General features: G+C 45.1%; 1 protein-coding gene and 1 non-coding gene across 10 annotated transcripts; both read right to left on the reverse strand.

The window, feature by feature from the left end:
* Nucleotides 1–290: 290 nt before the first annotated feature.
* On the reverse strand, nucleotides 291–24,586 carry slc9d1 (solute carrier family 9 member D1). 9 transcript variants are annotated; one of them, XM_088647344.1, is made up of 14 exons: nucleotides 24,449–24,586; nucleotides 23,443–23,541; nucleotides 20,973–21,571; nucleotides 19,208–19,387; nucleotides 17,946–18,137; nucleotides 17,361–17,489; nucleotides 16,775–16,867; nucleotides 13,029–13,215; nucleotides 12,376–12,493; nucleotides 9,556–9,751; nucleotides 8,454–8,604; nucleotides 8,232–8,311; nucleotides 4,159–4,308; nucleotides 291–3,002 (listed from the first exon to the last, which is right to left on the reverse strand). In XM_088647344.1, exons 3-14 carry the CDS (start codon nucleotides 21,411–21,413, stop codon nucleotides 2,889–2,891), a joined length of 2,031 nt encoding a protein of 676 aa, XP_088503470.1. In that variant the 5' UTR covers nucleotides 21,414–21,571; nucleotides 23,443–23,541; nucleotides 24,449–24,586; the 3' UTR covers nucleotides 291–2,888. The 9 variants fall into 9 exon arrangements, with proteins under 9 accessions (XP_088503470.1, XP_088503461.1, XP_088503468.1 ...); XM_088647335.1 differs by having other exon boundaries at nucleotides 20,973–21,880; XM_088647342.1 differs by lacking the exon at nucleotides 24,449–24,586 and adding an exon at nucleotides 21,766–21,880 and having other exon boundaries at nucleotides 23,443–24,425.
* On the reverse strand, nucleotides 15,557–15,669 carry trnal-caa (transfer RNA leucine (anticodon CAA)). Its single transcript has 2 exons — nucleotides 15,632–15,669; nucleotides 15,557–15,602 (listed from the first exon to the last, which is right to left on the reverse strand). It is a non-coding gene; the product is annotated as a tRNA-Leu (tRNA).
* Nucleotides 24,587–24,936: the final 350 nt, after the last annotated feature.

Raw genomic sequence — 24,936 nt, forward strand, 5'->3', positions numbered from 1 at the left:
TATTCAACAATGAGAAGTGTTGTAATTAAGTTCTCTATAAGATGGCATAATACTGTAACTATTGTTATTTATTAAAATGAAGCCTTGAGCTAAAGCAACCGGGCAGTTTTTCCTAAAGTAATCCCAGTGATTAACTGGAATATTAACAAGGAATGCTGGCAGGGAAACAGCATTCTCTGTCGGTCATTAATAAAGTAATCTACATCATGGAATAAAATAAGATACATTCCACTTTGTACTTTCACAGCTTTGTGGTTTAGCACTTTAACAAATCACAATGATACTTCACATTTATTCCAATGTTATGTTATTTTATTATTATTTTTATTTATCCACTAATCCTTCCCAGCACTTTACACATTGATATGCGTGGAATGAAAAAAGTCACATTACATTAGATGGACAACAAAATAAATTCACATAGTCTGGATCGTTGAACACCATTTTCTAAACCAATAAAAAATAAAGATTCCTAAAACGCTTGTGCTTGAAATCTGATTCATCCGAATAAAATAATCACTGCTACCACTTTGTTTTTAAAAAAAGTTATATTTCATTTCTGAATAAAGTTATTTAAACATTCCCCTTACAAAAATATTAGTGTTATGGTCACAGGATGTGATGCACTATATAGACTGGAACAACACCTGACACCTTAATTTAACTTCATAAAACTTTTGTACCTTCTTTAAACTCACAAGTGCAATCTATTGAGGAGCATGAACGCTCTAGGTCCCGAATGGGTCCCTTTATTGTAATCACACAATTCTTCCCAAGCTGACTGCCAAAGCACTGCAAAGCAAAGCATCATCAGTGCCTCCGGTATGCATTCAAAGCAAGAGCAGCCATGCTCATCTGCATCCCAGCAGAAAGCCATGTAAACACTTAGCAGCAAAGCGCTTTACATTTACAGGACGTAAAAGAGAATTGGCAAAAAGGCAACCGTTGGTAACAAAACCCATTTCAAATTTACTGTTACACATTTCTGTGTTTTAGAAAAACAAAAGCCACAGTAAGTGTTTAAAAGGGTTTCTTTGGTTGTGCTTAGAATGAGAAGGATGACTATCATGGATGCCTTATTACCTGCGCCGCACTGGACTAACGCAGAAAGTCCAGATTTTGTAACGGATACTTAAAGCATCTGGAAAACACACACAAACCTTTTAGACATAAGCAAGCGGAAAACTAGTCAATTGGCCGGTTTTACTTCATACTGAGCACAGGCCAGAAAACCCATGTCAAAGAATTAAGAACCCCCTTACAGTATGCTGATGAAGTTTAAGGACTAAGAAGTACGTAGGTGCAAGCATATTAAAGGTACCGTGACATCCATGCAGTGTATGGCGAGGTAACACAAGGGAGATGTGGAATGTATTGTAAGGCACTTATTTTACATTTTTTCTGAAACTGAAGGATTCAGACCGTAAGGGCTCAGACAACACAAAAAGGTTTAGACAGATAACTTCAATCAAAGACAGCCTTGGAACAGCGCAGACCATGTCTTTAATCCAATAATTTATGCCATTCATAATTTGGAAAGGGTCCACTCTTTTGAAAATAGAATAAAATAAATATTACTCTAAAACAAGCATTCGGTAAAAGAAGCGTGCAATTTTGATCGAAGATCTATTGTTTTTCTTCCTAATTTAGCTGTTGTCTTTTGATCTAATGGAAGATAGAGGACATCAAACCAATTAACGGTTTAAACCTAAATTAAACTGCCTGATTTGCAGCCTGAATTAAGGAATTCTGAAAGTATTAAAAAAAATAAAGTTTAATGTGAAATTGCTGCTACGATGCTTTTTAAAAAGAGTAGGTCTTGAACCTGAGCAATCTTTCAAGACAAATTATTTCAAAACAGTGTCATCAGCAGGATTGGAATGTCAGTAATGTAACCAACATTAGCAACTGATTTGGCCTGCATGCTCTGTGGCTACGATTAGGAATTTCAAGAACTATTTTTCATGCCAGCAGGTATAAGGCATGACATACAAAAATATAGACCTTTGCACTGACACAACCCTACAAATCACAAACATTGTAAGCCCCAAATTAGCTCTCCTATACTGGTTCAAATAATGTTTCACATTAAAAACATCCTACAGGAAGCACCTGCTCAGACAAGTTAGGTCAAACATAATAAGCAAGCTATATCAGAGCTCTAAAAGTGCCAATATTTACATACAAGCTGGTGCATCCTGCCTTCTGCTTTTGTTCAACCAGCTGAAGGCCCTCCATGTGTGAACATGGACATATCATGCATGACAGACAACAATGGATCTTCAGTCCACGTTGTGACAGATGTTTCTTCTTTAGCAAGTGGCCCCTCTTCATTGCTCCCGAGTTCCTTTACAGCCTTATTATATTTCTCTACAGTTTTCTTTTCTTTTCAAAATTACAGACTTTTCTAGGTGAAGCAGGGAACGTCAAACACTTGTAGGTCAAAATAATTTAAAGACAGACCAAATAAGAGCAAATTATATGTACACATATTCCCGACTGTTCAGGACACAGTGTTTATATTAAATCAGTTTTGAACTGACAAGACTTTTTGTTAAAAAGTCATGCTTTACCCAGGATGATCACTCCCAGAAACCACAAATGTTTCGCCTTGGACATTGTACAAAAATACTAAATCGAAATTACTGATCCAAACTCTCTCATCACGCTGTTTTTCACACTCAAGTGACCGCTCCTTTGGCCAAGGCAGTCAAAACTGCAGGGTCTCCCGCTTATACATTCAGGACGTTAAGTGTCTGATGAAATACAGCGTCGTGTTGTCACGGCGACCGGCCCAACCCAATGAAAACGATGATTGGGAAACGGAATTCTAGCCGGACCCGGCACCGGCCCCAGATCCGAAGCGGCGGGGAGGAGAGGCGCCACAGTCAGGTGCTCGTCCAGCGCTCCGCTCTGGGGACACACTTCAGCGTAGCGGCTTTCCACAGCACGGGCGCCAGCAGCAGGCTCAGGGTGGTCACGCTCAGAATGAGGAGGTACACCTGCAGCACGCAAGAGCGCCGTCACAGAACGCAAGGAAGGCAAAAACAAAGCACCACCTTCCCGCCTCTTTCAAGCTCTCCTCCCTCTCCGTGCGTCAGCCACCAGAGTACCTTCTACAGTGGGCTTAGCCATTACCTGGAACTCCAGGGTTTTCTGAAAAGAATGCAAACCAACACTGCTGGCAGGGCCTGCCCGGTTTCTGTAAAATATCCTTTAGGCAGGGCTGATACGGGCGACAGACCTATTTGCATAAGACAATAAATGTGTATGCAGTGTATGTTGCAGTATACCGCCCCCCTTTTCAGAATTAGTCAAATCAGTTTGCCTGATCGGCGCCCTGTGTTTTGTTTGCATTCCCTTTTCTGTTTTGTGCAGTTATCGGTGCTTCTGTTGTTGGTCACGCCCTGGTGAGCAAAATATTAAAAACAGGACTTGGGCACATAAAGAGGTTAATTTTGTAATGCTCCGACACGGAACATTTTTTTAAAAAATATGCAACCCATTGATACTGGCAAAGAGCACTCCCTTACATCACAATTAGAAAAACAAATAATAAAGATGCATGAATAAAAAGAATCACTTAAGTGCTTTTATCTCCTTTAATCACTATTGCAGTACCCAGTGCCGTTCATTTCGAATAAAGGCTTCTATCTCCACTTGTCTAGATACCAGGACCAGCAATGTAACACAAAGGAAGGAAGTTGCAAGAGGCATAGCACATTATGCAACATCATAGGATGCCTTTTCGAATGTTGATCATTTTTTTGTTGTAAATATCTGCACTTCTAAAATAGCCCTTATTGCACGGGCTTCCTCTCTCCGTCAGCTGCAGGCTTTCTAGCTACATGATAACATGTCATGGCCGATAAAAGCAAAGCACATGACAGGAAAAAGAATCCCTTCTGCTCCAAAGCTCAAAACACACATTTTTGATGAAAATTGTGCATCATAAATTCATATGGTTAAATATGTCAATTACAAATCACAAATACATAAAGTGCTGTTACACTGAGCATTAGGATGACTGGCCTTTGGAGTGGCGACTGACAGAGTCGCCATGTCTTACTGTGTGCCCAGCAATGGCCTACACTCTGTGGGTGAGCAGGAGCTGGCCGAGCCACAGCGAGTGGTCGCGAGACGTCGTAGAAAACGCACCTCTCTGGAGATGATACCAGTCCTCCGCGCTCGGCTCCCCAGCACAAAGGAGAACTCACTGACTTGGGCCAGTCCCGCGGACACAATCCATTTGATATGCTGGCTACCCTGGGGCAGGATCATGGAGAGCACCAGCACAGCGATGATGAACTGTGAAGCACACAAACACACGGTGAAGCACCGCAAAGAGCTGACCGGCACGAGTACTCGTATCTAATCCTCATGGCTCTGGAGAACTCACCAAATCTGCGATAACACTGCATGTTCCGGCACTGGGACTAGGTGCTGGGACACAATTCATTTCAAATTTACTGTTACATGTTTTGCGGTTTTGAAAAACAAAAGCTAAGTGTTTAACTTAAAAGGGTTTCTTTGGTGGTGCTTAGAACAAGAAGGATCTCTTTTAATCCAATCTAATAATCTAATTCAGAAGCAGCCAGGAGTCAGGATGACCCACTTCTGAGGTTTTGAAAGACTGGTTCCTTTAAGAGGTCCTCAGAAAACAAAAAAAGCATCCCGTAGGGGTTATCTTAGAACACCTACACATACCTCTGATGCCCTACAAACAAACATAAAAAATCTTGTTATTCTCGTCACTTGCAGCACTCCAGGCTGGAGAAACAAATGTTATTCCAGAGACAGCAAGAAACACAAATTAAATGCCACCTTCACCCAGAAAAGTTACTGCTAAAGTGAAATGTTATTGAAGGAAACTTGGCTAATAACTTATTCACTAACTAGTTATGGGGAAACAAACCCCATCAAATTTGCTTATCCCTCTTCATCACAAAGCAGGCGCTTTCTGCAGAGGTTCACACTGATTTGACTGCACAAAGGAGTCCGTATATCCATCCATACATTTTCTAACCTCTAAATCCATTTTAGTGAGCCTTTGCCAGCGAGCAATTCGTGCTGAGCAGGAAATACACCCTGGATGGGATGCCAGTCCATTGTGGGGCACACACAGACTTGAACACAAACGTGCACATAGTCACACCTAGGGAGAATTGTAACAGAAGTCAATTAACCTAATAGTATGTTTTTGGACTCTGGGAGGAAACTGGAGCACCTGGAGGAAACCCACGTGAACACAGGGAGAACATACAAACTCCACACAGATAGTCCTCCAGGTAAGTCTGGAATTGAACCCAGGGCCCCAGCTCTGCAAGGCAGCAGTGCTGACCACTGCATCACTGTGCCATACACTGCTTCAGAAGTCTTTCTATACAATTCCCCAAAACACTTTATCTGTTTCAAATGCCTTACTTTTAAAGTGTCTGTTGCTGCCAAGCTATGTGGAACAATTTCAGGAGAAGAAATACAGACATATCATCCGGCAGCCAAAACTTTGCTTCCTGTCTGTCCAGTAACACTCTGCACTTAATATCTAATCCCAGCCTTGCTTTCCAACTGCTGAAGAGCCGGTGGATCTAAAATTGGACACTGTGCCTGAGTTCTCATGTTTATGTCTTTTAAGAAAAGGGCAGCTGCTGTACCTAGACCTCTCACAGGAACTTCATTCGCCAGAAGTTTGGGATGGAAAAGTTTCAGATATGAGCGGCTACCAACATGAAAGACCGCAGTGAAACAGAACAAAGACGTAGCCTACAGCATAACCTGCAAGCGATTGCTGGCTCTTAATATGCTACCATACAACATACTGTACAGAGCCTACAGTAAGTCTACACCCCCCTTCCAGAGTAATACATCTTGTGGCCTAATAGCCTGAAATCAAAACACATTAAAATTTGAATTTACTTTACATTTACACATGGTAGCACACAACCTCCAAGTGAGAAACAAATGCTGACGCATTCTGAAAAGTAATTTCAGAAAAGTGTTTTCTGAAAAGTTAATTAAGAAAAGGAAAAGGGTACTTTCTTCAGTACAATTACAGAAAAGTAATTACGGAATGAACACAACAAATGACAAGCAAATGAAAACCCAGAAAATTGGGCTGGATAAGAGTATCCCCTCTTGAGTTCATACTTGGTGGAAGTGCCTTTTGCTTGAATCACAGCCATTTTTCTGGTTGGTTAGGTCCGTACCAACATAGGACACCTGGAATTGGCTGGACTTGAAAACTGTTCAAGCTCAGTCAAATCGCAAGGCCACTGTTAATGGACAGCAACCTTCAAGTCGTTCCCCAGATTTTCAAATCGTTGCTTGGCTGAGTGCTTTGAGTCTTTGTCACGCTGAAAGATGAAGTTCCTTGTCTTTGTCACACTGAAAGATGAAGTTCCTTTCCCGTGTCAGCTTTCTTGCAGCGGGTTTTCCTCAAGGACTTTCCTGTACTTTGCTCCATTAATTTCCCCCTCCTATCCCGACAAGTGCCTCGGTCTCTGTCAATGAGAAACATCCCACTGACATCAAGCTGCCACTGCCATGCTTCACAGGTGCTGATGGGATGGTGTTCGTTGGGTGATGTGCTGTGGTAGGTTTGCACCAAACGTAATACTTCTCACTTTGGCCAAAATGCTCCATTTGTTGTTTTGTCACACAAAACCTTTTGCCACATTTGCAGTTTCACGAAAGTGCTTTGATGCTGTCTTTTCAGTAATGTCTTCCTTCATGTCACCCTGTCATACAGGCCGGACCAGTGGAGTGCTTGTGATAGTGTTGATCAGTCGTGGCCATAAAATCCTGCAGCTCTTTCAAAGTCGCCATTGGCCTCTTCGTAACCCCTTCCATTAGTCTCCTTCTTGCTTGGAAATATGCACTGTTGGTCTGGTCTAGGAAGGGTCTTGGTGGTGCCATGAACCTTCCACTTCTTGATAATATTCTTGACCATATCTTTGAAGGCTTCTGAAATCTTTATACTGTAGGTCCACCTCCTGCTCTGTGTCTTCCCTCTGCTTAATCCCAAAGGTCTTTCGATAGCTTCTTGTGGCCCACAGTTGACTCTTTACTTTGAGATGCACTTCCCAGCAGAGAAGACCTACAGGAACAGCTGATTTTATTCTAAAATCATCAAAATCACTAGAAGTGGTAAAACAGATGGTTTTTGATTTCCATGTAATTTGTAGTTACTTTTCAGATTGTTTGAGCATTTGTTTTTCACATGAAGGGCATGTGCTACAACGTGTAAATAAGGATAAAATAACTTCTGATTTAATCTGTCTTGATTTCAGACTCAGGCCACAAAAAGTGTTACTTTGGAAAGGGTGTTTTGACTGTCTAAAGGCGCTGTACATATTTATTATAGCAACACAAGAGGATTGTAGCAGTCTAAAACATGCTACCCAGCCATACATTTGAACTGATAACCAGGATTCTTTCAAGAAACAGCTGGATGGGATCCTAGGATCAACTGGCTCCTAGCTTCCAAACCGGCTGGATGGGCTACATGTCCCCCTGTGTCATTACCTTTTCTTATGCTAACAAATATAATGAAACTCAACATGACTCGATGACTCCTATAAACTGAGAACCGAGCTTATTACTGAAATCTGGAATTGAAAAGACTTCAGAATTATTTATGCCAAAGAAAAAAACTGGAAACACATCAAGCCATTACAACTGAATATTTATATGTACTTTTAGCTTGCTGTTTAGTTTGTATTCAGGGGCTGTTATACCAAAGCCAGCAAATTGAAAACTGGCGCTTATTCACCGTAAATTTCAGAAGGTGTGTCAAAATAATTTCCTAGCGTGTCCCTGTATGACTTTACCACGCTACAGTTAAAAAGTTTGATTTTCTCCAAATATTCCACTACTGTTGCTAAACTAATACACAGCAGAGAACTGTGAAAGCCAGGGGATTAAGTAGGAGGGTGGCAGTTCTACTGAAACAGCGGCAGACAAAACCTCACACAACCCATTCACTGACTGACTGATTCAGGGGATCACCTGGAAAAGCTGCCGGTCTCGGGCATCGAATACAGCTGCCAGTAACTAACAGGCTGTGTGAAAACAGAGGTGACATACAGGGAGGGAGGAGGGTGCGTGACACAGGTGACAAAGGCCAGTACAAAAGCCGAGCTGAAGACAACAGTACGCAGAAAAGGATGTTAACAGAAATAAGTCCACGAGTTAATAAGTATAAAAGGTGAATTTAGCAGAGTGGAATTTACCTTCATTACCACCAGGGAGAAGGTGAGAATCAGCAGGATTGTGAGCTCATAGAGCACGAACGTGGGGAACACATGCAGACCTGCAAAAAAAGACAAGCGCTCAGGGAGGAGTGCTGGGAGGAAGGCTGCAGAACCGGTGGAAGCGCCATGGTATCTATCAATAGCCAATTTTTATCAATACTGGTCAATATCAATATCAACGGCGAGAACCGCCACGCTCACCGATGGACGCAAAGAAAATGATGGCGAGGAAATCGCGGATGGGCTCGATACAGGACATGACCTCCGTGGTCAGGAGGTGGCCCTGCGATGAGAAGAGCGCTCCGGCTAAGAAGCAGCCCAGTTCCATGGACACATCCAGGAAATCCGTCACCTGCCGGACCAAAAAACGACCTTTAGAGCTATCCTTCTTCCTCCTCAAGTGCCTCACATCCGCACGTTCCGATAGAGACTTACAAAAATATCCACAGATGCACAGCCCACCAGCCAGAGGAATACTAACCCTAGCCAGCTCCGCTCGTGTTCGGCTCAGGACTGTCAACCACTACAGAAGGTGGTGGAGACCGCGGAGACCAGCACTGGTACAGAACTCCCTTGCGTCCAGATCATCTTCACCACACGCTGCCTCAGAATGGCGAACCATATCACCCAGAAACAAAATCTCCCTGGGAATGCACTTTTTCTCTTGTCTTCCTTCTGGCAGGGGACCTAAGAATTTAAGAGCCTGAACCTCTAGGTTCAAAGAAAGCATCTACCTCACTACCCCACGGCCATAAGACTCCTGAACCCCACCTCTCAAATCCTCCTTTTCCCACCTGCTCCCTTCCGTTATCGCACTGAACTCAAAATACCTCCACCACGTGAATTTTGCGCACTGCTGCGGTCTAAAAGCTGGTTAAAAAGGATAGCTGCTACCCTGTTCCTGTCTCCAAGGACTGTGATGTCATCTGTTACGTCATTTTCTATGCCAACGTTATGACGTCTTTTCTGCAATTTGCCATGTGAGGAAATGTTTATGACAATAAACTTGAATAGGAACTCAGGTAACAAAAAACTGGAGCACTTCCACTTAATAAAATGGCCACAAAGTTTCTGTATTTCTGGTATAATTGCAAGACATTGTAAATCTTATCATACAGGACAATTACCAAGCCTATTTAAAGACTTCGACTACCTGTGCTGCTTTCAACTGTGCACACACATCTGACGATGAGCCACAGTCCCCATAATTTAATGCATGAAAACAAAACGGCCGTTATCCCAGCATGCACTATCTTTTGGCGCTCCAGCGAGCGCTGAAGGATGGAGCACAAACACACCGTACCGACAGCATCAGGAAAATGAAGGCAGAGACTCCCAGAACGAGGATCTCCTTGTTCCCCTTGCACTCTGCGTGCAGCTTTCTGTAAAAGGGCCCGATGACATAGGTCTTGGTCAGCACGCAGACCAGCAGGACGGCTGCCAGGGAGAAGAGGACCTGACCGACGAGCAGCAGTATTTGCAGGGTTTCCATGAAAATACTAGCAAACCCAAAAAAAGAGGCATTAGACACGAGCTTCACATACTGTATGTTACAATACATTACAATAGTCCCAATGTGTGCACAAGAAATGATTGCGTCCCAGATGTATTAACATAATTCATTTGCTTCTTCATCGATTATATTCTGGTCATCCTGGGGAAGTGCATCTCGAGAACCTATCGGAGCTTGAACAGTTCATATACTGCATCAATAAACCTGAATAGGAAAGTTAAGACACCGTACAGAATACACATCACGGTCCATTGACCAAGTAGGAAATGAAACAAGAAAATTGAAATTGCATCAGCTACTATATTTTGATACAACACCACACATATTTGAAGCCATTATATTTATGACTCTCAAAAGATTATACGTAAACTATTTACACAATCAACTCCACTAAACCACGCAGAACACATGTAACGATGATTGATCGTGCAGAATTTGCTTTTATGATGTGCTGCAGGACTACAGTATAATTTTGCCTGTCTACGTGGTATTTCAGTTTTGAATACCTCTGCACTTCGTGGCATTGTCCTGAAGAACCAGGCTCAGACAAAGGCTTAAAGGAAACAACCTGAACCAGTTAAACAGGGCTGGAATACCTCCTGGTAAATACCTCAAGGGAAGCATTAACCCCTAACCCCTTTTCGTCATTTTAAAATGTCAGCAGACAGAAAACCTTCTTCTAGAGTGTGTTACTGTCCAGGAGCCCTTTACAGTGTCGTGTTTCCCAGAGCACGCCGCTGGGCGCCGCAGTGTAAGGACAACAGGGTGATACAGAATTGGCCAAGAGACTGCTGGCAGAAGGGCTGTGTGAGATTCACGGAGGGGTTGTTGTGTGTCCTCAAGGTGACACTAAACCTTTATAGTTTCCATAGCAGCTGGCAAAACTGCAAGGGAGCACCAGTCTTGGGAGAACATACAGTATGCACCGTCCTCCCAGAATAACCCTGAACAGCGCGTTCCATTAGAGCAATCCATCCTGTTCAAAGTAGCGGGAATGGCCCAGCTTTCACCCCATCAGCTCTGGGGACTGTAAAGCAGCTTGTCAGTGAGCAGCAAAAGGGAAAGGGAGTCTTCTGTTAGAGCAAATAATAATAAATATTCCTTGCACTTATACACTTGTATAGCGCTTTTCTGGACACTCCACTCAAAGCTCTTTACAGGTAATGGGGACTCCCCTCCACCACCACCAGTGTGCAGCCCCACCTGGATGATGCGATGGCAGCCATAGCGCGCCAGAACGCTCACCACACACCAGCTATTAGTGGGGAGGAGAAAAGAGTGATGAAGCCAGTTCAGAGATGGGAATTATTAGGAGGCCATGATTGGTAAAGGCCAATGGGAAATTTGGCCAGGACGCCGGGGTTACACCCCTACTCTTTTCAAGAAACGTCCTGAGATTTTAAATGACCACAGAGTCGGGACCTCGGTTTTACGTGTCATCTGAAGGACGGTGCCTTTTTACAGTATAGTGCCCCCATCACTATACTGGGGCATTAGGACCCACACAGACCGCAGGGTGAGCGCCCCCTGCTGGCCCCACTAACACCTCTTCCAGCAACAACCTTTGTTTTTCTCAGGAGTCTCCCATCCAGGGACTGGCCAGGCTCACACCTGCTGAGCTGCAGTGGGCTACCAGTTGTAGGTTGTAGGGTTATATATATGGTTTTCTATACCTGTATGTATACCAGAATACCTGGGAGCTACAAGACAGTTTTGCATTACACATTATGGAGGAGTCAAAGGTCACAATCAGTGTACCAGAGGAAGATTTAAAATTTTTTAGTTCATGGGAATTACTGATTGCCATGGTTCTTTAAACCCAGGACTCTCAAGCTTATGTATAAAAATACAAAAATAAATACAGTATTAAAAAAGTTTTAAATGTAAGAATAAACTGGATTATAAGAAGTGAAAGAAAACAATTTATTTAGTCTCATCCTAATCCCTTTCTTCCGTGACAGTGTACTCAGCTCTATATGTGGGTGTAGCAGCTACTCTGAAACATGTATGGTGGTACAGCATACCATGGTAAAGGCTGGGTAACGTGGAGCACCCTGAAGCCATAGAAAAGACATGTAAAGGGCTGGTAAAACATGATGCAAACCAAGGGAAGCTGTTGCAAAGCAAAGCTAATGCACTGTACAGTATAAGCTTTGTACAACCCCAGGAAAATCCGCAAAAAAGCACTAGAATTTACTGTGCCGACCTTTCAGAGGGTAGAAAAAGCATGCAACAGGGCTGCCTAGCACAACCCATGGAGAACGGCAGTCCAGCAGGTTTTATAGATCAGCAGTCTCTCATGCAGGAACTGCTCCCATCATAGTACGATTACATTAAGAGACAAGCTGGACTGAAAACCAGCACTGGAGTCGGGCACCCCTGGCATATCAGAAGTGGCTATGGGCAACTCTGGTCCTGTAGGATCAAAGGGTCATGAGATTAACATTCCAGCCCTCATTTAATTACCTGTTTGTTTAGGTCTTAAATGAACATAAAGGGGACATTGAAAGCCATTCACACAACCTGCAAGCCACAGGCTCTTGAAGACTACACCTGCATAACACTGCCCTGAAGTGTAAAGGCAGGTACAGGGCTGAATGGGACTCTCACCTGTCGACGTTTTCTACCCCAGCCTGGATGAGAGAGGGCATGACAGCGATGAACAGACTGAGCTGAACGTCCTGCATCACCAGCATGCCCAGCAGCACGCTGCTGTACTCGATCTCCCCTGCCGAGACACAGCGCTACATTAATCTGGAGCCAGTGACTGATCGGCTGAATCAAACTCCCACGCGTGGTCCCGCCCAGGGACATATCAAATATCAAAAACATAAAAGACCCAGTAAATGAAATATGTGCCTCAAGAATTAATAATTTAACCAGAAAAAATGTTACGTAGAGAAGCCATGATTTAAGTTTAGAAGAGCATGAGTTTGGCTTTCAGGGAAACGGCTGTGTAATGTAATGTAGCGCTAAATCCAATTTACATCAGCTGGCCCCAAATCATTCTTTTAAAGACACATGACTGGCGCTCAGATGTCTAACTGAGGTAAGTGAGATGTTAATCATTTTAAAGTTCTGGTCTCCGCACTAAAAGAGCTTCCTTATACACTGACTTCCCTGATTTTGTCCCCCTGCACGCTACAGGAGGCCTAGGTATCAGCCAACACAGCCAAATACCAGCTCCTGGCTGTCTCCTCTGGGATTGTCCCACAGCCTCTGCGCCCCTATATTCGGATCGACACAAGAAACAGGGAGGGCACCTTCTTTGTCACCCCTGGCACTCCCCGCAACAAAGCGCGAGACCAGCGGTGTGCTGGACAGGGAGAGGCAGGTGGAAATGAAGACCGTCTGCGTGGGTCTGATCTTCAGAACGTGACCCCACAGCAGGCCAACCGCCACCATCAGCGACATCATGTAGCAAGGCCCTTGCAAAGAGATCTTCCAAACCTGGAAAGTAAAAAAACAAAAAACACCGATATAAAAAGGAGAAAATTGACCTTCTTCTTTTTCTTAACCTTATCTTAACTATTTTGGGCTGGCATTCCAGGAGTTGTTTCTGACTAGTGCAGACGAACGAGCTCCGGCAGGATAATAAACCCGATTAATCGGCCAGTATGTCTGTTGGAAGCAGGAGGAAACCAGAGCACCTGGAGAAAACAAAAAGTCCACCGCAGAAAGTGTCCAAGCCCAGAATCCGACCCAGGGGCAAACAGCCAATCCACCGTGCACTTAAAAAACTGCGGTGGTTTCGAATTTAGCGTCAGTGTAATATCTGCTGCTTGAATGGCTCTCCTAGTGCTCTCCTGACTCAAGCCACCTCTTCCTGCAGAAAGGAAGGAGACTCTTGCACCAGACACCTCTACCCCACATCCTCCTGGACAATGTCATGAGGACCCTTCTACTGTCTCAAGGAAGACCAGTAAGAGCTTGAATGTGCCCTGCAACAACAGGATGGCCCACACGCTGCAAACCAACACTTCTCCTTTATCCCAGGGGTTTAAAAAGGAAAACATTATAACACACAAGATCTTATTTTTTATGACCTACTAGATCAAATACTCCAGGTCTCCAGGTTGTACAGAGCGATCTACAGTATATACTGCCTTGCACAAAGGAGGCATCTCAAAAGCTTCCCACATCAAAGCACGAACCAAATCCACAGATCGGCAAATATGTTTTCTTTTTGCAACAACAACCTTGTTTTGCAAGGACTTGTTTCATTTTTTTTGGGGGGGGGAGAGTGACAAAATGCACACAGCAGTAGCACTTAGAAAAAACAAAGCTTTCAAACAACTGGCAGAGCTACATCCTGTAACAACAGTGTGCCAACCAGCCTGCTTATCAGTAGGTAAGACTAAAGAACCTCGATATTCCCGACTGATAAGAAGTAGCAACATAAATTCTCAACTCATGCACTCAAAACCAGCGGGGAGAGACAAAGAGGGCTTCCTTGTCGCAGCTCAATCAGCTGCTTAGTTTTCATAGCGAAATGTGACTCAGATTTGCAAAAATGTAGGTCAACAAGCTGCAAGGGTGACAAAAGCAAACGGACTATGGGGCTGCACCCGGAGGAGCTTGTATTCAACGGGCAGCCAGGTGGTTCTGATCTGAGTCACCGCCAACTTAAAAGCTTCTGAAAAGAAAAGAAAAATCCGTTTTCTCTCCTCGCCTCGTGCAATGTTGATCTTCTAGGAGGGCAGGAGTCCACCTGGCGTGCCCAGGTGCCGTGGTGGTGAGGGCTGCTGCCTCGTTGCCCTTGGGCTGTGGTTCTGAGGTGTGTCTGGGCTGACTTCTGTGTGGAGTCTGCAGGCTCTCCCTGTGTGTGTGCTGAGCATACGGACACTGACTACCAGATTCCTCAATAGTTCCTACTGTACCCACGAGTGGTGCGACTGGTGAACACGCTTGGCCATGAGCCACGGACCACACTGACACCATCCACCTCATTGTTATTTTATTTATTTATTGCACATCTGCAGTTATTGTTTACATGTCTGCATTCTTTACATTCAAACTGTTTATTTGTTTACTTGTATATTGTCTACTGTTTGCCTGTATATTGCCTAAATGCATTGTCTGCATTTTGAGTTGTTTTAGTTTTTAACAATCAAAAGACTTGGTAAATAAGAATTCCATTGTACCAGTACATGTACCCGTTACATATGGCAATAAAGTTCAAGTTCAAGAGTGTGCGAGTGAACTGTGGCCATCACACAGTGACACATGTCACACATCACCTACCAGTGAAACCAGAATGATCCTGAAACTAGGATCACGGCTTCCCCCGTCTCTCAACGACAGACTCGTCTCCTCCTACTCCTCCCTATTCATGTGCAGGTTTTGACTTCACACCTCTCTTCCAGTTCTCCCTGACCGGCAACACTCCTTCTGCCCCGCTCCCCGCCTCCTCTTAACGACTCGTTCTTTTGTCCTCCCCTCTTCATTAGCCACTCCTCACGGAATAAACCTTTACCTGCTCCATGTATCACCTGCAGCTGCTAATAGCGCCTTGTCAATGGAACACAATAGTATTCATGTCTTTTAATATTAATGTTGCTTTTTATTCGTCTTTTTGCATACCCCAGCTTTTTCTCCAAGGAGACACAGACAGGCAGAGAAGCTTGGGGTCAGGGTCTGCCATTGTACGGCGCCCCTGGGGGTTAAGGGCCTTGCTCAGGGGCCCAACGGAGTAGGATTCCTCTGCCGGCCGCGGGATTTGAACCGGCAACCTTCCAGCCACAGGCGCAGATCCTGAGCCACAGAGCCACTGCTCCGCCCTTTAAACGCTTGTCAGAAGTGGGATTCGAACCCACGCCTCCATTTGGAGACCAGAACACCCATCGCTCACGGAAGGGATCGAAACCTTGAGTCTGGCGCCTTAGACCACTCGGCCATCCTGACAATTACATCCTGACATTATCTTAAACAACGACATGCTGGCAACATCCTCCATTCTCAGTTCAGAAACACTAGTTTATTCTTGATGATCTTCTAGCACGGGATCTTCACAGCACTGGATTTGCATTTTTTTTTTTAATGTCCGAGATGATGCCTAGAAGCAAAATAAAACTAAGCTTCACTGTAAAATGGGGTTCCGCGTGTACTGACAACAGCACTCAAATGCAGTGCAGCTGGTCTGAGTTCATCAAGCAAGGAACAAAAAAGAAAACCAAAGCAGCAGTAATGACAAAGGGATGGGCTGAACAACAGGTTTCATCAAGGAACTTGTCAGATTCCTGAACGAATGCTAATTATCTGCCACACCTCTCTTTACATATCCTGACATACTGAAGTATCTAATTTGAATACACAAAAGGGAACGTTTTTCTCCTTATATTTTAATGGATTTAATTAACAGTCATGACACGCATTTTCCTGACTTGGGATTTTTAATGACACGGAGAGTCAGGACCTCCGTTTCATGTCTCATCCGAAGGACGGCGCCTTTTTACAGCATCGTGTCCCTGTCACTATACTGGAGCATTAGGACCCACACAGACTACAGGGTGAGCGCCACCTACTGGTCCCTTTAATACCACATCCAGGAGCAACCTTACACCTGCTTAGCTTCATGTTCTGCAAGTGAGTTGTGAGTTGCAGAGTGATATGGCATCCGGCAAAGTAGGTTTCCTGGTTTCTATGGCCTAATCGTGGCTGGCAGAACATGTCATTCTCAGGGCTACAGACAGGCCTCCTTCAGCAATGCTGATAGGAACCAGTTGATGTTCAACACTCAGTGAGGGCATGGTTGCATCTTTTGCCTTCCTTTGGTTAGTTAAAATCATGTTGCTTTGAAAAGCTCTTCAATCCGAGGATCAAATGTCATACACTGAGCACCTGGTATTTTATGAAATCACACGATTGAGCTCATTTTGTTGTCCCAAAGAACAATCCTAACTACTGTAGCTTCTTCGGTAAAGCTGACTGCTGCTGCTGCTGCTGCTGCTCCTCCACTGTGCATCAGTTTGCTTATTAGAAAGGGTGAAGAGAAGAGAGTGCAACATACCTTGCGTAGTCTCTCAGGGGAGAACTCCAGGCCTACCACAAACAGGGTGAAGAACACTCCAAATTCCCCCAGTGTCTCCACCTGGACTACGGACTGCATGGGAGCAACATGCATTGAATCGGCATCACCAATGGAGACAGAAATGAAAAGGTGAGAAATTATTGAATTTCCAGGGTTTTTTCCAGAAGAGAAGTGAACTTTTACAAATGGAAGAGTCTAAATAGAAGTCAAAAATCAACTAGCTACAAAGTAACAACCTCTCTTTTATTTCTCAGCAAACAAAATGCATTTTTAGCTTTAGAGGGCAGAAAAAAATATCTGGAGAATTTCTTCTTGTTTAATGTTAGTTGAGAACTTTTGTGAAGAATTATCAAGTTAATTGCACAGACCTATCATTAATCACAAGCAGACCCCTAGTTATACTGTTTCTTATTCACATGTATACACATTAAACAACTTTTCTTCACTCATTAGATAAGAATACAGAGGTACTTGTTTCAGATTTTGACTAACCACACGTCGCACTGTGCTAAAGACAGTATCTCACTTGGAATGAGGTAGGCGTCTCATTTAACCCAGTTCTTACCTTGATACTATTAAGCCCCGAAGGGCCTAAAAGAACTCCACACATTATGTAGCCAAACATTGTGGGAAGGCCGATGGACGTACAGAGCCAGCCGCAGGGCAGAGACAGCATCACTACGGTCACGATATCCTGAAAAGTTCAGAGACGTACAAAATAAAACCCACTGGACACAAAGGAGCGTGAGAATAATTACTGACAGCACTCTTTGGCCCAAGGCACACTGGTCCAATCCGGAGGGGGGGGGGGGTTTCCCTACTCCTGAGGCCCTCCGGAGCCAGTGGAGCAAACTGCTGGTGCAGGAGGGGCTCCTGTACAGGGGCTGGGGGGCCCCCATCGCAAAATCGGGAAGATTCCTGTTGCCTGACAGAACTGTAATGCTCGTTCTCAAGACTTGACGGTCTCTATGTCTACAACCAATGCGCCTCCAGCTCATACCACTTCCTTTGATTCCTTATAATTATATTATAATACTATAATACTGATTTCATTTAAAATCCAGTTTGTGCGGGTGCCCCACTTAGGAAAGACATCCCCGCCCTGGATGCCATGAGGCTGGCTTCGGCGGCGGGGGCCGGGGGGGCGCACCTTGATGAAGTGGTGGTCCGCGCGGGGCATGGTGGAGTCGCGGGGCTTGGTGAGGATGTACTGGTTGTTCTGCGAGTCGATGAGCATGCTCAGCCCCAGGTCGTCCTCCACCTCCCGCTTGGACGCGTTCCTCTGGCTGTCCTCCTCGTCCTCCTCCACGCGGAGCACGGCCTCCACGTTCACCCCTTTCATCTGAAAGACAGGAGGGCCGTGAGGGGACCCCTCGCCCCTTTCTCCCCAAGGGCGAACCGGGACAGAGGAGCGCGCGGCCAGCCAACACAGGAGACCATTCAGAACAGCACAGTTTAACTCCCGGGCATGCTTGGAACACGAGCACAGCCAACCCAGATATACGAGACTACAGAACAGAAAGCAAGCGTTTCATAGCATCTTCTGGTTTCTATCCCACCTGCCCTCCCTGTCACGTCTGTTTTAATAGGACATAAATAATGTTAATGATAACATTAAAAGTAGTAGTAGTAATAATAATAATAATAATAATAATAATAATTGCTTGCACTTATATAGCGCTTTTCTGGACACTCCACTCAAAGCTCTTTCCAGGTAATGGGGATCCCCTCCACCCCCACCAGTGTGCAGCCCCACCTGGATGATGCGACGGCAGCCATAGTGCACCAGTACACTCACCACACATCAGCTATCAGTGGGGAGGAGAGCAGAGTAATGAAGCCAGTTCAGAGATGGGGATTACTGGGAGGCCATGATTGGTAAAGGCCAATGGGAAATTTGGCCAGGACACCGGGGTACCACCCCTACTCTTTTCGAGAAACACCCTGGGATTTTTAATCGAAGGACGGTGCCTTTTTACAGTATAGTGTCCCCATCACTGTACTGGGGCATTAGGACCCACACAGACTGCAAGGTGAGCGCCCCCTACTGGCCCCACTAACACCTCTTGCAGCAGCAACCTTAGTTTTTCCCAGGAGTCTCCCATCCAGGTACTGGCCAGGCTCACACCTGTTGAGCTGCAGTGGGGCTGCCAGTTGTGAGTTACAGGGTGATATGGCTGCTGGCAAGTATGATAAATAACAAAGTAAGCGAGTATTCTCACTGGCTTGGGACATGTAAATTAAAAAAAATAAGATTTAGGGACTTCAGTTTAATAAAAGAGCAGCTCAGAGTGGGAGATCATGCTCACACCAAAGAAAAACCAAAAAAGCCAGAAGACCCTGTCGTCTTTAACAATGCTGCCCGAGATGACACCACTGCCCCCACCTCCCCACCACCCAGGCTGCTCTTACCAGTTTGTTGTAGTCAAAGGCATGGTCCTCGATCTCCTCCTCCAGCCGGTCCGCCGCCTTCCGCACATCTTCCAGGATCTCGTCCAGCATGGACATGCTCTTGTTCTGGTGCTGGATAATCTTCAGGGCCTCTGCCTGGTGCTTCTCTGCTGCTAGGAGCTCCACGTACTCCTGCTCCTCCTGCGCTCGCCAAGAGACAGGGCTCAGGCTCAGGCTGCTAGCAAACCACGCCTCCCACAACACTCTGGCCTCCCAGTTAGGTACACAGGGGTTCACGTCCGACCTGACCTACCGATCAACTCCAACCTCTCCTCTGCCTGCTGCTCCTGCCCCTGGACTAGAGTGTCTGACCTCAGATCCTGGTCAATTTATCCTCTCCTCTCCCTGCTGCTCCTGCTTCTGAACCAGAGTGTCTGATCGACATCCTAATCAACTCATTCTCTCCTCTGCCTGCTGCTCCTGCCACTGGACTAGAGTGTCTGACCTCAGATCCTGACCAATTTATCCTCTCCTCTCCCTGCTGCTCCTGCTTCTGAACCAGAGTGTCTGATCGACATCGTAATCAACTCATCCTCTCCTCTGCCTGCTGCTCCTGCCACTGGACTAGAGTGTCTGACCTCAGATCCTGACCAATTTATCTTCTCCTCTCCCTGCTGCTCCTGCCTCTGAACTAGCATCTCTGTTTTAAGACAGCGAGTAAATGGCAAAACATGTATTGCTACAGCACAATGTCCTGCATCGCGTTAAATTGTAAAGCTGTCTCTTCTTCTGAGCTTGTCATCTTATTTTTACAGACATTTCATCTCATGTTATTATTAATTATTTATTTGGCTGATACTTTTACAAAAAAACTAAAGATTTTAATGAGCTATTTTGTTACATTCCAATGTCAGTACCCATTAATAAAACTGAGTCTGTTGGAACAAATGTGGGTAAAAGTACGTTGCTCAAGAGTGTAGAAGCAGGGTCCCCACATGGGATTCTGAGCCCATAACCACGACTTCACGATACCAGGTCACTTAATTCTAAGGCTAAAACTCACTAAAATGTAATGCTATATGATATAATATTATTAAAAACAAAAATCTCATTACTGTATTTACAAGAAGAAACGACAAAAGCAAATTAAACCATTTCTCCAAATGCGGACATAGTAATCAGAAAGATTTTTGCACAATAATAAGACATTTATGTACAGTTTAAATGTTTACCTGAAAGCAAAACCCAGCACAACATTACAATGAAATCCCCGAGATCTCTCGGGCTGCTCAGCACTTCACAAGAAGCCCCGAGCGACAGTCCTCATGATCTCGCAAAGTGAAGCACAGTGCCATCTGCTGGACAGAACCAGGACTGCACTCTTCCAATGCCAGCTACCTTCCAGGGGGAGCAGCACATGGGAGAAGGGGACATGTATACAAGCACCTTATTGGTCTTCGATTTACTTGCTGGTGGCAGCCCACACTACACTTTGCTGACCAATCTTTCTTTATTAACCAAGGGCCGCTGGACGCCTTCGGACCGTGACAGTTGCCATTTCACGACATTGATATCCACCAGCACTACAATGCCTGCGCCAACGACAAGCTAAGGGGAGCGGAAACTAAGAGGAACCTGAGAATCGCTAACCCAGGGGCGACCGTCCTGTATTAATTAGCCCCAATTGCCATTTCGATTTAGGAGCTCGGAAACGATTGCAGTACAGTGGCAAATCCCACTCGGGATAAGATGCTGCCTCTCTCTCAGCCCGCCCCCTGACCCTGACCTTGATGGCTGCCTCTCTCAGGGCCTCCAGCCTCTGCCGGCTGCTCTCCTTCATGTTGACCACGTCCTTGTAGTCTCCCTGCAGCGCCCGCTGGAAGCCGTGCACGGCCTGGAAGATGGAGTTCTCGCTCTCGTTCAGCTCCTTCTGGAAGATCTCGAAGGTGTGCACCTGGAAGAGCTTCTCGGCGCCAGACAGCCCCCGGTCCCGCTCCACGGCCGCGATGGCCGCCCCCAGCTTCTCCATGACGGTGCTCTTCTGCCTCATCAGCCCCGAGAGCCGCCGGCAGTTCTCCAGCACCCACCGGCGGCCCTGCGTCACTGGCGCCCCCCGGCCGCGGTGCAGCTTGATGGCCTGCTTGGCCACCTCGCCGTGCTCCCGGCCGGCCCCGGGCAGCCCCCCGGCCAGGTGGAGCCAGAGCAGGACCACACACAGGCCCTTCATCGTCTTCCTCCCCGGCTGGCCCCCGGGCTCACAGTCCCGGAAGCTGTGAGGCTCTGGGCGGGTGCTGACCGGACACACAACTACATCGTCCCTCCTTTATCCTGCCGGGCGGGACGACGACGACGACCGAAACCGTTTCGAACGCGTCCTCTCACTGGCTGCGGAGGAAGCAGAGTCAAGCGTGATCCGTAGCTCTAAACGATTCTTGTATGGAAATCAAGGTCCGCGGGCACAACGGCATCCAGGCACAGACCTACGAGCGCAGCAGCCTGCAGTTTGCAGACTAAAGATCACCTGGCCAGAGCTCCCAAAGGAAAGGAGTGTCTCCTGTGAAAGCAAACAGCTGACGCACCCGACAACAACACCTTGAGAAAGGAGAGTCAAGCCCACGACTGCAGCTACAGTATATAACACCTGTTCGCTTTAGCCTCCAGCAGAAACATGCGTGCCAGCAGGATATGCTGCGCCTACAGGAAACAAAGCCAGAAGATGAAACAAATATTAGGGACCAAGAATTCTCCTTTTTAAATGTTGAGATCTTTTAAAGTGTTTTACGTTCTCTATGTTTGGAAGACATGAGACCAGACCTGTCATTTTTATCTCTTTATAACTGGATGCTTTTACCTTCCTGTGGGACCCTAAAGAACAATTTCAGAAAATGGGGCGATTTGATGTTCTCACCAAATGAAGTGGAAGAGAAATTTGGTTTTGTTTTTTTGTTTTTTAATTGAGAAGGTGAAGTTGGCTTCCGCTTACAAGCACGCCTACAGTGTAGAAAGCTTGCAGGGTCCAAAACTAAAAGGGTCTTGTCACTTGGAGGACAAGCCGTGCAGGGTCGTTAGAAAAGATGAAATGACATTCAATTACCTCCTTAAAATTCAGAAAATATCTTTCTTAAAAAATCACGAGGTTTTATCCTTGTATTGATTTTTTTAACAATTTATTTGAAAGAAAGGCATCCAAAAATGTGATAATCTTCTGGTTTCTGGTCAAGACGAAGCACCTCAATCTAGATTCTGCAGCCTCAGACTTCTGCAAACTTGCCACACATATGTGAATAAAGTCTCACATCTGTACATGTGTGTAAATTAGTGCGTCTGGGATACAAAGGGTGTGCACAGTGTGAGCTGGTGTGAGGTTGTTTGTAGAGCAAGGCTTGGGTGTGTACTGAAGAGCTGGCTGAATATACTCTGACTGCCCTGCAGTCTTTGCCTGACTGTGAGCTGTAGCATGCTCAGGCCTCATGAGACACTCGATTTAGAGGGAGAGCTGTCCCAGATGCCTGTAACAATACATCAAGTGTTAGATTTTGAAAATGAGTTCCCTGCGCAAGTTAGCCTATTTTCCCTTGAAAAGGGGAATCTTCAGTGGTCTTTCAGTCTACGGTTTTCTATGTTGCGTGTTTTTATACACGCAAAACGTTCTAGAGGCGCAACAGCTATGACCAGGAATGCACGCAGAATGGAATAAATTAAAGAAATGAATCGCGTGTTTCCCCTGCCCTTAGTCAGACCGTCTAATTCTTGGATGGCGAACTTGGCCAACGACAGAGTCGTTTCTACGTGGAAGCTCAGTTAAAAAATGGAGAACAGTAAGCAAGTCTTTACCCAATGTTTTTTTGTGTGTGATACAAGCCACCTAGCCTTGCTGTTGAACCTGATACCCTGGCTTCTTTCAAAAAGCGGACTGGAACTAAATTAGCTACCAACAGAGCTAAATTGGGGCGAATTGTCCCCGCTCGTTTTTACTCTTCTTTTACTCTGGTATAGAAGTGTAACAAAGGTTTTCTCCGATTGCACCCCTCCGATTGCGATTTCGTTGTGGGTTTTTTTTTTTTTGCGACTCTACGTTTAATTTCGAATTGTTTTTAAGGTATGTTTCAGCTTCTGGACCAGCCAAACGAAAAGTCTTACGCAACTCTTTTGTTGATTTTCCGAATGCAACTTTTTTTTTTACACATTTCCGTCAATACACGAACAGTTTGCAAGTCCTGCCTTTTTACTCCCCCGCTCAGAAACCGACGCCGTACCTCGTTTTCTGTCCTCGTACAGTAGCTGCGCTTCAGCTCAATGACGCTCTGTGATTGCTTGTAAAAAACAGAGACTCGCACACCCCCATCACTGAAAACCTGTAGTGTGGACAGTGTAAAGAAAAGTAGCCATGACCTCAGAAAACGACCCAGTACACTGCAATACACTCGTTAAGTGTAACAGCCACCGGCACACGGGCGGTATACTTCCCTGTTAAAGATACGTGGAGAACAGTCTCCTTTTCCACCTCGTCCTACATCTTTACATTTAAAATCAGGTTTTCTCAGCGCTTTCGTGTCGAGGGACAACTAAAGAATCATTCCCCCGCCCCCCCGATTTCAACCAAACGGCGAATCAAAGTACATTATTATTATTGACAAGGAATAATTGTATATTTGAATTAACTATATCTGAATTAGAAAAAAAAAGCAACAGACGCAGACAGGCCAACAGACTATGCCTTTTCAGACAGACGGGATCAAAACGGAAACCTTATAAAACTGATCTTGATAACCCGCAATGCTGGGGTGACAGCTCGCGTTTTTGGTTCTGGGGACCTCGCAAGCAGTTTGTTTGTTTATGTCCTGGTTTCCTTCTCCAGAAAAAAAAAACGTCTTAACTTTCGAGCCTTGTGGCTGGAAGACGATTAAAGAAAGGGGTATACTTTTCAGTATCAAAGCCAGGTAAATCGAGAATAAGAAAGTAGTACGTATTCTAAAAAAAAAAAGAAGCAATTTGGACACTCCAGCACTGACGATACCAGTCCCCGCCTTTGAGGAAATACAAAATCACGCCTGAAATCTATTGATAAGAACAGATTTTTTTTTAAAAAAGGGATCTTTCGCAATTAGCTATAAAAATTCAGCATAAGCTCTAAAAATGCAATTGTCTACGGATTCAATGATTGCAATGAAGTAACGTCAAGCTCCTGCCTAAATAAAGCTTGAGCCACCCCAACAGTCCCGCGAATGAGATACTCCCGATAGTTTATGAAAGCAAACTCACCATCGTCAGCCAGCGCTACAGAGCTCAGCTGTTTGACATGACAACACACAACTTTCACCTACGGCCGGCAGGACCCAGGCTATAGGTCTCCGGGCATCGCCACAACCCATTTAGATACAATTTCGCATTAAAATAGGTTAAAAAAATACCCCATAGGCATCAATAATAATAATAAAATAATATAACAACAAACAACAACAACAATAATAAAATAATAATAATAGCCTATATTATAATGATGTGCGATTTTTCATTTGAGGATATTTGAACTTTGAGCAGCGGTGTGAAAACCACACGTTCGTTAAATTAAAAACTAAAAATTAAACCCACTTTTTCCCCCAGATTCATTTTTTTTTCCGTCTTGCGTCCCCAATCAAAATAAACAGGGTCCATCCTTGGAAACGGTCTGCTGGGATATGTAGTCTTTTATCATCGATACCGCACACGAGCTTTAATCCACCTAAAATTTTGAATGAACTCTCGAGGCA

This window comes from Lepisosteus platostomus, chromosome 2, assembly GCF_059453375.1.
Source record: "Lepisosteus platostomus isolate fLepPlt1 chromosome 2, fLepPlt1.hap1, whole genome shotgun sequence".
NCBI lineage: Eukaryota > Metazoa > Chordata > Actinopteri > Semionotiformes > Lepisosteidae > Lepisosteus > Lepisosteus platostomus.